The sequence below is a fragment of the Gambusia affinis genome, linkage group LG07 (genome assembly GCF_019740435.1).
Source record: "Gambusia affinis linkage group LG07, SWU_Gaff_1.0, whole genome shotgun sequence".
Taxonomy (NCBI): domain Eukaryota; kingdom Metazoa; phylum Chordata; class Actinopteri; order Cyprinodontiformes; family Poeciliidae; genus Gambusia; species Gambusia affinis.
The window spans coordinates 23413560-23427030 of NC_057874.1; the positions used below are offsets into that span (position 1 = coordinate 23413560).

General features: G+C 35.4%; 1 protein-coding gene across 9 annotated transcripts in view; it reads right to left on the reverse strand.

Annotated features, from left to right (window-relative positions):
• Nucleotides 1-13471, reverse strand: part of LOC122833817 (dedicator of cytokinesis protein 3-like) — a 154511-nt gene that overhangs the window by 59607 nt on the left and 81433 nt on the right. For 8 of the 9 annotated variants that reach the window (XM_044121730.1, XM_044121728.1, XM_044121723.1 and 5 more), the window contains one exon: nucleotides 13004-13100. In XM_044121730.1, the coding sequence (XP_043977665.1) occupies nucleotides 13004-13100 (97 nt within the window). Of the gene's footprint in view, nucleotides 1-4527; nucleotides 4645-13003; nucleotides 13101-13471 lie in introns of those variants that run through there. The other variant, XM_044121731.1, reaches the window with a different exon arrangement.

Sequence of the window (13471 nt, forward strand, 5' to 3'; positions counted from 1 at the left end):
ATGCTGAATTTCTTTAGTCATCATAATTATTTGAGGAGCAAAATTAAAAAACTTAATATTTTGATGGTTGTAAATATTCATTGGAAAAATTATTGATTATGATTTTGTTAGGAAGAGTTTTGTGGCGCTAGTTAGTTTCAGGTTCCTGTATAAAGTTGTTACATATAGCTATTGTGATATAATGTTTTACATACAGTGTTATATATGTTATTCCCTGTATGGTGAGACATGCCTGTATCTGTCTGGCCTGTTTCACCAGCTGGTCCGTCTCTGCAGTGAGCTGACGGTTTACTGGCTGCCTCTCATACCAGATTTAAAACTAAAGGGGACAAAGGCTTTAAAATCTGTACCCCATGATGGTGAAATTCACTCTACCCACTTCTGACATTTTTATGAGGCATTTGAAAACATATATGTTTTAACAGGCTTTCCTAATTTCCAAACAATTACAATTTACTTTCTCCAAATTTTCACATTTTTCACAGTATGTTATGTTTATCTTGTATAGGTGCATGTATTTCAACTTTTTACAGGACTATTTGTATTTTCTCTGTAAGAAGTGTTAAAAACTAAATTTGGCTTTCTCTGCATTTATGCTTAGACAGCATGGAAACACTGGGATGTTTAGAATATTTACTACCTGACTCTAGAAGGGCAGCATCAGATAATTAACATGTCTTCCTCTGAACTATGAATTCAATGAACTAAGCCACCGGGAAACCCAAGCTGTCAAAATGTTAGAAAGGCAGGAGTTCTAGCGGGAGTTCGGCACCATGCAGCATGCAATATGGGGTGTGTGTGAGTATGTTAGTGCATGTTGGTGTGTTTGTGTAAGAGTGCTCTGTCTAGTGCCTGTGATCATCCCAAATCCTCTCATAACCTTGTCTGAACCCTTTCAGGAAAGACACACAAAACACACACAGAAAGATGGCAGGAGCAGCATGCGATAGCAGGGACGCTAGCCAGGCTCAGCTCATGCTGTGCGTTCTTGAAGAGGTCAGCACAGGAAGGACAGTTTACCCTCCAACTGTAAAAGTTAAATTACACTGAAGAAAATAACTCTTTGGATGAACATAAAAAAAATCTTGGAAAGGATTTCCACCTGATCACTTTACTTTATTTCAGCACCATGTAATTCTATTACTCCTATTTAAAGCAAATATGTTAGGTCAACTTAATTTATTAAGGTTATTCCAATGTAAAGCAATTGTGTTGGCTCAACGTATGTTATTATGGTTATTCTAGGGTTGATTCTAAATTAAACATGGTGGCTCAACTAAATATATTATAATTATTCTAATTTAAATAAAATGAGTTGGCTCAACTTATTTTATTATGGTTATTCCAATGTAAAGCAATTGTGTTAATTTAATTTATTAAGGTTGATTCAAGTCATTTACTATAGTTGGACCCAACGTAATTTAAAAGAACCAGTCCAACTAATCTGCAACACTTTGGACCAAATAATTTACTTGACTAAGATTAATGCAAATTTAGTTGAAACCAACTAAATTTTTCTCTGGAGAGTTTTTGCAGCACTAGTAGCTTGTATTTATTGAGGTCACTGGGACCGGGAATCGAACCAGCAACGTCTGCGTTGAGGACTAAGGCCTCCAAACATGTAGTGTGCGAAACCCCTGCGCCACCACAGCACTCCCAAGAAACCAACTTATGTTACAGTGATACCTTCACACTACTTATTAAGTTGATCCAACTCATGAAAATTAAGTTAGCTCAACAAACATGCTTCATGCTGAAAGAAAGCTATTTAATCGTGTGAAAATCCTTTCCATGATTTAATTACGTTAATTCAAATACTATTTTTTTAAAAGGTCAGACTTTAAATGCACAGTTTAAGAACTGTCACTGCAGTTCTTAAAAGTGCAGTGACATTTAAGAACTGCACTGTTACAGTGCAGTTCTGAAATGCCAATAGTGCCCTGCAGAGAAAAGTGAATATCTATAGTTTAATGTGTAACTAAAACTACTTTGACGTTTTTCCAGGCGCAAAACAGTGACGTCGTGTGATCTTCCATAATCTCGCATGATCCCCTGATCTCCCTTGACCCTCTTCGGAGGGAGATGAATCTGACTAAATTGAATCATGTTATCTCAACTTGAATACACGTTATTCAAGTTGAGAGAAAAAACGACTGTCTCGCATGGTCTTGTGTGATATTCCGTGATTTCCCATGATCTCGTGTGATATCCCGTGATCTCACTCGTTTTCTTCAGCACAAGAGCTTCAGCACACTTCTGACTATAATGAATCATGTTATCTCAACATGATTAAATTTCATAAACGTGAAGTTGTTGAATTTCTTGTTTATCCAACATGATTGTATAATGTTTTTGTTTGACACATGAAATTATTTAGTTAAAAGTACATGAAAATCTCCATCTTGGGAAGATCAGTCCGCTTTACCGTGCTAACAGGGTAAAAGGTGCAGAAACTGGTAAGTTACTTTACATTGTGGAAAAAGGGGGAAAATACTCTGCATGCAGATCAGAACTCTAAACAACAAAAACCAAAGAATGCCTGAAGGTATCAGGTACAAATGTTCTCCATAGTAGCCTGTTCACACGTGCATTTCACAGTGGGTGATTCTCACTGTGAGGCAAAATCTCACAACTGGAAATAATTCAGACTGGCACAGTGGAGTACACCGGAGGAGACATAATGTAAAAAGTACACTGTGAATCAGTGTTTGTTTACAGCACCTGAGAAGGCAAGAAAGGCTCCAACTGTGTACTGCGGCAAAATGCAGCACAAAAATTACAATACAGATTAAAAAATTATTTAATAGATTTACACAGAACACAAAAGTGCAACATCTACTGTGAATGTTACTGATGAAAAAAATTTAATTTCACTGTAATGAAACCTTATGGAAAGGAGGAATGATTTTAGAAGCATTGATAAAAGAAAATAGATGTTTGTTACCTCGTCAATTTCTTTGGCTAGCAAATAAAATTCACTAAAGGACTGCATAACTGCTTAATTGAGCAACAAAGTAAAATAATGTTTATCTGAATCAGCAAGATGTACTTTTGAAGTTAATCCTGCATTGAAATGATTTAATGTGAGTGTTTCCACCTGTTTAAAGATTATGCTAGCAATTTAAAAAGTCCAAACTCCAATCTGTGTCTGCAGCAAGTCAGTTCAGACTCTGTTCCCACATTATTTTTAGCGCATAATCAGTCGAGATTCAACCTACAGCTCTGACTGAAAAATAAAGACTTTACAGCACGATGTTATAAGAGTTGTTAGAGGTAGAGCTGAATCATTCAAAGCAAAGATCTCACTTTATGAAGCCAAATTAACAAGTGTATGTTTAAGTTTTGTTCATAAATTACGGAAGACAAGTTAGCCTATGACCTCAGCAAACTATAATAACAATAACAAAGTTTTCATTTTATTATAAAATGTACTACCTTTTTTAACACAAATATGCTTTATGCCAGGTATATTTTTAAGAGAAAATCAGTCTTAGGAAGAAATCAATCTTAAGAAATTGTGCTTATTTCTCAATCTATATTTCTGTTGTTAAAAAAATTCAATTTGGTTTGCTACCTTTGTCTTGTAAAAGAGTTTACTTGATAAAACATAGATTCAATTAAATTTTTCTCTTACACTTTTAATTTAGCCTATTTATTTATGTGCTGTTTCTTAACTTATGTGTGTAAAGAAAGGAACTTCATTTGTTGAGACACAGTAATTAACCCTGTTACATTTATATAAAATTATTTTAAAATTAGATTATGCTTTACTGACAATAAATAGAGCAGCAAGATGTAGTCATGAAGTTGTATTTCTTTTGTTGTAAATTTTAAGCAAATTTAATAACAGATATATAACTATATTTCCATTAAAGCATGTTGCGCTACATGCAAGTCATATGATTTTTTAAAGATATAATAAACCAAGAACTTCAGACTTCTTATATAATTTAAAAGTCTTGTCAAGAAGTGTTCTAAGTGACAAAATAAAATAACTTGAAACAGCAGAAATGTATTATAAAAAAACATTTTAGAGAGAATAAATAGTTTGTTTCACTTGCTGAGAGAAGAATAGTTAATGAAAGCGTCTAAATTTAAAGGTACTTAACCTGCACAGAAATTAAACGAAGCTTTAGAGTTTGGTCTTTTTTACATTTCATTATACAGTAGTACAATATTAATTGATATATGAAACTCAAAGGTTATTCACATGAACATCTTACTGTCAAAGAAAAATAAGTATGCATGAAAAAGATGATTTAGATATGATTTGATACACTTTTCTATCAAAGAAACATAAAACCAGCAACTGTATGCCAAACAAGGGCCTTGTCACCATGGCAACGATGGGTGAGTCATCTTAGCAAATTTATGACACTGCACTTATTGAATGATTCTGGATATATACTGAAAAGCATTCTCACTTTTCCTTTCTGTGGTAAAACATTCTCACCAACATGACACAAGCAGCGTTCTGAAACAGTCCAACTGCACAGCTAGATTTAAGAGAAGAAATCAGCAACTCACATGCGTGATGGAGGGATGATAGGTCCACTAGTTCTGTTTCTCAGTTTTCTCCCCTGCTCTCGTTTTCTGTGGTTTGGACTGGCAACCAGCAGTCCAAACCGGCTGACAACAGGAGACTCAGCCTATCAGACGATTTTAGATCTGGTAGTGTTTCTACAGCAGCAACACTACCACTCTCTCTCTCCCTCTCTTTCTCTCTGCTTGTGTTTCAGCCTCTACCAATGCCTTATTCTTCCTCTCTCTCTTCCTCTGACCTGCTCCCAGTCTCCATCTTTCTGACCCACCCCCCCCCCCCCAGTTTCTTTGTGCCACCCACCCACGGGCCAGTCTGCAGCTCCAACCTCCACTTTTGCAATGTTCAAGAGAGCAGGAAGCTGAGAAAAGACATAGCGAGGTGTTTTCTCTAAAGATAGTGATATACAGAACACCTGATGATGAAGAAATTTGACAGCAACAGAGTTTACATCCTCAGGCTGTTGCCCATGGAGAGGCTTTCAAATGGAATGTGTGATATTTGAGCGTTCATAAAAGATAGAAAGCAGCAAGTGAGAGATAGGGGAATAGACAGACAAAGTGTTAGCAGCACTATGAGGCTATGTTTACATGAAACCGCAGTCTGGGCATTGCTTGTATATTCAGATGCTGATTTGGGAAAAGTTCCACCTTTAGAAGAGACTGCAAAGACACCTTATGTCCACTGTAGCTGTCATGCAAGGTCACTATATAGAGCTGTGATCTAAACATGCACTTCTGATCCTTAGCTCTCACTTTGCTACCTTCCATCTCATTTAGAAAATAGTAACCCATTTGTGCTGAATTAAGTGCTTGTGTAACACATATTTCCATAGTAGAAGTTGAGTTAAACTGTACAGGTTAAGCAGCACACAGTCCAATCCAATCTGCCTTTGTTTTTGTTGCTATGTAAAGAAAAACAGTTAAATTAGAGCACCAAAATGTTTTCTATAGGTGAGGATTTTTTAATTGTTTGGCTTCTGTGGAGGAAATTGAGCAGTGCACCACAATCAAGCAATTTTGGGACCACAATGTATTTTCCATGACTTCAACTTCAAAGTGTCTGTTCACTTCTGCAAATTGAACAAAGTACTGCATTACAACCAAATTCTCATCTCATCAAACATAACAGGCACATAGTATACACAGAGGAACAAGAAAATCCAAAATCCCAGGAAATGTTTAAGTATCATGTTTGTTTTATTACAGAAAAATGTCAGTCAAAGTCTATAAGCCAAATGTCTGACAGGCAAGCATGAGAGAGAACAGATCAGACAGCTCTCTGCTGTCTACTGCAAACACAAACTAACACCAACATCAGTGCCCGACAGACAGGGTATATTAAAAGTCGTCTCACAAATCAATCAAACTTCAGAATTTCTAAGGAGAGGACTTTTTACATTACAACCGTGTTTTTCGAATATATGAATAAAGAAAATCTACTTTTGATGTTACTAGAGAAAGCAGATAATTTGAATATTATACTAAACTATCTTATTAGAATGTATAAATATTAAATTTCACTTCTAATTTTAGCTAGACACATTCATCAAAACAGACATTTCAATTTCACGACTGCAAGTCAATAAGTTTCTCACTTCTTTGACAAATTCAACTTATTTTTCACTTGACCTTGTCCATTGTGCTGACCAAATGCTTCAAAGTAGTACCGTAATTTCCTCCATAAATTTCCATCTTTATTGTAAATATATTGGCTTTGCAGAAAAAGAACAGAGATATTTAGACATTTCTATAATTCTAGATGTCGTTTGAAATGTGTAGATTTGTAGGAATGAATATCTAAAGAACATTATATCTAAAACTGTCAGCAGCTACTTAGAAACCATTTTTTTAATTTAAACAAATCAGTCTAACCAGTAAAACTGTACAATAAGTAAAACTGAACAACCAATGTTTATGTCATTTTTGTCCATTTGTGTATGTGTTAGTGGAGGCACAGAGGTTCACCATGTGGTAAATGTTTAGGTATGTGACAGTAATAGTTACGCAGGACAGGACTGCTGGGTGTTTAAAGGAAGAAGAAGGAATGTTGGTGGTGTGATCATTTTGTTATGGTCACAAAGGATAAGCAAGCACATGTAATATGTATTATATTGGTAGATATTGATAAAAGGCCATAACAGCAATATCGGATACCTTTACCAGGCCAAATTTTCACACTGGTGCATCCTTGAAAATATGCCCACCAACAAAAGCACAAAAGGAAAAACCATCTCCTCCTCCTTTCTCTTAGTTCACTCCGTGTTCAGCGTTTCTAGAATTCATCAAGGAATTTTAAGAACTTCAGGTATGAAATCAAAAACCTTTTCTACTCCACCGTGTGTCTATCTGTTTGCTACTCAGCCCTGTTTATCCCATCTTTCCTTTTATAATTGGGGGATACTGTAAATATGTCGCTTCCACAACACATGGAGATGCAAGGGAGTAAAAGGAGCTGACAATTTTTACTAAAGTTGTTGTTTTCTGGCATTCTTTGGCTTTAAATCAACTCAAATTCTCACTTTACCACACACATATGTGTCACCTAAAGTGTAAAAGAAAGTCTGGATTTTTCTTGCAAGCCAGCCTGCAAGTCTATACAGACATATTTTCGCAAGCTGTTTATGAACCGCTCGGAATGATGCATATTTTACGATAAACATTACACACAATGATGTTCAAATTGATTCTGTTATTCTAGAATTAGAGTTGCAAATAGAAGTTGTACCCATACATTGCATAAGCATTATGTTCACAGGTTTGGTCCTGAAAATTTCTCCAAGCACCAACTGTTCTACAGGAAAGTCTACAATCGGCATGGAATACACAGTTCCAGCACTTCCTGCTGACATCCTTCATCTGCATGCACAGGTTTCCCAGCATGACAAGTGGATTCCAAGAATTACACAGAAATACACATGGATAGTGTAATCCCAACGAAGAAGTGCAATGTGCAATATTATGAGTTGCTAGGCCCCTTTTCTCTAGAGCATTACTTTAATGTAGCAGCATTCAGCTGCACTTCCCTCCAGGGGTTTTCACCTTTTAATGGGTTGCTGCAGTTTGCTCTCTTGGGAAAATGTGAAATATCTACGACATAAGAAGCTTAGTGCTTGGCCTCACAAATAAAACATGTTTTCTTTTTTCCTCCAAAGTCACACAACAACACTCTCAAAGTAACGTGTTTCTGCAGTTTTTTGTGTGGATGTTGTATACTGTTAGTCACACCTTCAGCTCTCATACTGCATCCTTGTTTGATAATTATACACCTTTTCTGTATCAGTAAGGCAGTATGGCAATATACCCAGACTATGTACTTTTTGTCGGATTAGTCTTGATGCAATGATTTGATATAGCACTTAATTGGGTTCCCTACATGAGCTAATTAATTTGTTAATAAATTTTTAAACTATTTTTCTAACATGCATGTATCTTTTCCTACATTTTGACAACCTACCTTTTCCTTAAACACAATACCGCCAATAGTTGAATTAGTTTATTATGGTATAGCCTGATTTGAAAATACTATTTTACTGTTTCATGTAAAAATTCAGAAAAAAAAAATTGACTTGGTGAACTTTGCAACCTGAACAACAAACTTCTGGCACTTTTCTAAAATATTGGACTCTTCATCACCAAAGAATGTTTTTATTTTCTTGTAAAGTAAAAGTACTGGTTTCTCTTCAATCTGCCTCTTCCTCTTCTGTCACACCTACTTTCTTTCGTCTCAGCTTCTGAACACAGACAGCAACATAATCTTGTCTGCTCATTTCATCGCAAAGAAATGTGTCTTTCTGCATTTATCCCAGTCTCCACATCTCTCTTTTATTGTTCAGTTGTCAATGTTACCCCTCCTCCCTCTTTCTTTAGCCTGCCTACACACATACAGGACAACGCAAGTCATTCTAACTACTTTGACATCAGAATAAGAGGCGACAGATGGAAAAAAATTTAAAGAATGAGACAAACTATGTCAGAGAAGCAAGGGAGAGACATGCCATTACTATTCGGGAACAATAAAGAAAGCATTACAAAATGGTACCAGGTTGGCAGAAACTAAGGTGAACATACACATTAAACCGTAATTCATACATTTCTATTGCTATGCAAAGAGTAAATATTTTTGCATAAATTTGTTTAGATTCTCTTTCTCCAACTATTTATTTTCCTTGTATTTTTATTTATTTATAATTGACTACATTTCTCTTAGTTATTCCCTTTCTAGCACACACTATCTCACATCAGTTCGGGGTGGCAGCATATATATACAAGAGACAGAGAGCATAGGATAAATTGTGGGTAAATTTTACAAGAAAAGATTGTAAATGATAAAAATGCCACCACACTGAGATTCCAATGAAGGATGCATTTCTGTGCTGCTGTGTTTCACTTAAGCCTTCCACTCAGTTATTGCTGATATCTACTTACTGAGAACTGAGCATACTATTGTGGATCTGCAGGTTGGTTCAGTAAGCAATGTCTGCTGCCTGACCCTGAGGGCAGATAAGTGAAAGCATCCTTACATGTGTTAACACCATACAGAGACCCCTTGGGGCCCCAACACAGCTCTTACTTGTTGAAACAGGGACACCAGAAAAAAGTTAGCAGTATATCCCCGAAGCCATGAACAAGTCATGTATCAGTGAGTACAATTAGATTTTTGTGAAGATTCTTGACTGAAAACAAAGGTTAGTTTGAGGCTAAACCATCTATTCACAAACTTTACACCTGAACAATGTTTGATTTCAGACCTTGGAGGACGTTTATGCCATAAGGGAACACCCGTATCAAGAAGGCAAGGTACATGGACTGTAATCCGGTTTACTATGGCTGTAGGTGTCTTAATTTCTGAAACTTAGTCTTGTCTCTGGTGGTTAACATCTCTTTCTCTCTCATTAACACCACACAAACATGAATTATGTATCCAGGCTAACACTCTCTATTGCTTCATACTTAAACTGTTGGCTCATATATTCACATATTATTAGACACCAAAAAGCCCAGAGAGGCTAGTACCTTCAAAGTTATTGTCTGCACTTTAGATTTTGCTAGAACCTCTGTTGAATTAAAGAAGATGGAACAACATATAACTGGAAAATTCAGACAGTTAAAGACTTCTTTTGACAGAATTATTTTTATTTTATCAAATTTTCTCTGTTGCCTAAAGACAGTCGTGATAAGAGGTGATGATCATACAATGATGCCAAATGCAACACAAAAGTCAAACAACAGAAGCACCTTGGGCAAGACATGCTGTCCTGCAAATGTTAAATTTTGATGTTTTCCATTCGTAAAAATGCTTTTCTTTTATAAATTAGCGCAATGGACTAAGTGTTATAGAAAAATAAATGTTTCAAGCTAGCATTTTTTATAGTTTTACTCATTCTTTCTGAAAATAGTGATTATTTACATTGCTTTAAAAAGTAAATTATCTGAACTCATGCAAAAAGAAAACAAAAATAAAAACACATGGTAATCAGTGATTTGCAATGACTAACTGAAACTTACACTCTTCTCTCTTTTCTTCACAACATCTGGTTAGTTCATGTCGCATTCTATGCAAAGGTTGCATTTACCAACTCTCAGACGTTTCAAAAACATATTTTCTCTACTGTAGAATGCATGAGAGTCTGATTATTATACCAAATGGAGAGAGGAACGAGATTATCCAGGAGTACACTTATGAGTTCTTGCAAATTAGCATCTTTGACCTACAATTTAGAAACTAAGAAGTACAATTTTCACTTTTAGTGTCCTGGGAGGCTGTTTACACAACTGTCCTTCAAGCTGTGTGAAGCTTCAACTGCTCTGATGAGCTATGATTGTAAGTAAAGGTTATGGGGAAAAAATGGTGTGCTTTCGATGGAACTGCCATTTAAACATTTGTGAATTATTACTATAAAAATGAAGATCATTTACAAATCAAAACATTTAAAAGAATAACATAGCAGGAAAATGCACAACCCACATATGAGCCATGTTGTGATGACTATAAGCTGCTTTAAAAAAGCTTTTTAGTGTGTTTATACTATCCCATTATGAGACAACCTTCTCAGTGAAACAAAACTTGTTTTTACCGGTGTTTTTGTTATTTTTATCTGCCTAAAAACACACTAATGTACCACATTACTAAATCATTCAGTCCCCCTCAGTCAGTTCCTTCAGGTTATTTTTGTATTTATGGCCTTATTATTAATTCACATGGTATTTATACTTAAATCATGAAATGCTCTTGATGCAGGATTTACAGTACCATTAACGGGATATTAAAATGAGCTATGTAAAACTGAAAATAGCAAATATGTCAAATGGGCCCTGACAATAAAATTCCTGTCTTTCATCTCTTCAACTCTGGCAAAAGGAAAGACAAAAGTCTGTTAATTTTGAATAAAAGCACAGTGTGACAGAACTGGCAGGACATAAGGAGGATGAGTGATGAAACCAGCCCACCGAATAGATAAAGGGAGGAACAGTGACAAATTTAGATTTCATGAAGCCATCAATCACAGAAATGCTCCTTTATCCATTTAGCTGCAGATTTATTGCTACTCAAATCATTAAAGTAAAAATTTATGTAAAAGAAGCAAAGGAAGAAGACTTAGTGGTAAAGTGACTTAATCTGAATTGCAGAAGGTATAAAGTTACCTTTCTGTCTACAGTCTGAGGCAGAAAAGCTGACTTTTGCCTTAAATATACTCCGCAAGATGATAAAAATGAAAATAATGAACATCATGTGTAAATATTAATCATTTCACATCCATAGAATATTACTTTTCCTATTGTTCTATAAATAAGACATTATAAGAAAGAGAACTAAGCTTTACTACAAGAAAACACAAATCCTGCAGCAAATGATAGTTTCGTAAATGTGGACATCATCTTTAACCAACAAGGATAATCTGTAATCCATCTTGCTTTGGGCCAGATGTTTAGTTATGAAAGAATGATGAGCACGGGTTGGTTTTTAGTTCCCATATCTTATATGTTTTAAGGTGACAGTACCTTAAGAGTAAGCATGTTTTAAGGTCACAGATGTGACCTTAAAACATCTTCTATAGGAGTTACAAAAAAATCATCCATTTAAGTTGAATAAAGTACTTAGATGCATATTTGCAGGTGGTTAATGTGGGCAAAGCTAAACCTGTGTATATTTCTAAGCAATACATAAATCTAAGCCCAAGGTAGCTCTACTGAGCCCTCTCTCTGCTCTGACAGACATTGCCCAAATTCAAACAAGGGATTGCACAAATATTTAGAGGAAATTCTGCTCATATTTATTTAGATAAACCACAGGAAAAAAATACCACCTGCTTTAAGTTGGGGGTAATTATTTTGAAGGAAATTAGGGAAAAGGTGACCTGCTCTATTGTTAGATTTACAAAAAAGTGATCGAAGATGTGAAAGAAGCTGTAATTCATCCGCTTTTCCAGTGTTGACTATGTCATCTAAGCAAAATTAGTAATTTCAAATAAAAAAAAATATCTGAACCTGATCACTTCTAAGCAGAAGTTGTCAAATGAGCTTTAGAAAAATGATTCAGTTTTGATTCTTTGAGTCAAATACTACTAATAATAAAGTACATAAGTTTTTCCATCTCTTTAATCACTTCACTGCATCTGTTGTGTCTGTGCCTAAAGAGAAGAAAACTACAAACTGATGCAAAAGTATGTGGATTTCATTAGTGCAATTTGCTTTTTGATTCCAGTACAGAAACAAAGAGATGTGTACAGACAAACAGTTGTGAATAATTAATAAGATATCACTACTCCATTAATTCACCCTTATTTTTTCACTAAAAGAAAACAATGTCAAACTGAAAACAACATAAATTATATTTCATGTTATGTTGTTGCTGATTCTGTAACATCTTCAAAATGTATTTAAAAAACATGTAAAACTAAAGTTTCCAACTAAAGTTTAATTCTTCACTCTATTTTCTGTACACATTCAATACAGTTCAGGATCTGGATCTTATCACTGCAGTCACTATTCCAGAGACAAAGCATTCTCCTTGATGTAACAGAGATAACCACCTGAAACACCTGATTGATAAACTGAAAATAAACATTGTTTAATTTTTATAAATATCTGTTGCAATTGTATTATTTTGTTAACATTTAGTCATTTAATTGCTTTTTTGTAAATGTCTGGTGTATATGAGTCCTATTAGCTGCTGTACTCCTCCGGCTTCCTCCCACAGTTCAAAAACATGAACATGTCAGGTTAATTGGTCTCTCTAAATTCTCCCTGTGTGAGTGTGTGTGTGCATGGTTGTTTGTCCTGTCTGTCTCTGTGTTGCCCTGTGACCGACTGGCGACCTGTCCAGGGTGAACCCCGCCTCTCGCCTGGTAGCTGGAGATAGGCACCAGCAACCCTCTTGACCCCACTCAGGGACAAGGGTGAACAGAAAATGGATGGATGGATGGATGGATGGATGGATAGTTGAACATAGTTTGCTGCTTACCACATAGAGTTGCTTCCATAGTAAAGCCCATTCCTGAAGAGTTAATGTCACCTCAGTAACAATTGGATCTTCCAGAGGCACCACCGTCTCATTAGGTCTGCACCGAAAAATAAACACACATTTTATTAACAGCCAATTATTTCAACAGTAAACAAATAAGAGACAGGTCTTTTGATGGGTTACTTTATTTTGATGTATATAAAACAATAGAAAAATAAACATATGACACACATACTATCCTCAGACATACTATGGATATATATTCACAAATCAATATGCATACAGTTCAGGCAAAAACTTATACAATTCATATTTCTATATTGCATGCTGTACTTATACATAAATAGGAACATCTTGATTTATTGTATCATAATAAATTATTTTTACCTTAATTTAAAATAAAAGTTGAGGGAATCAAAAGAGCACAGAAATGTGATTACATATTCTGCACTTAGACTATCCAGAAGG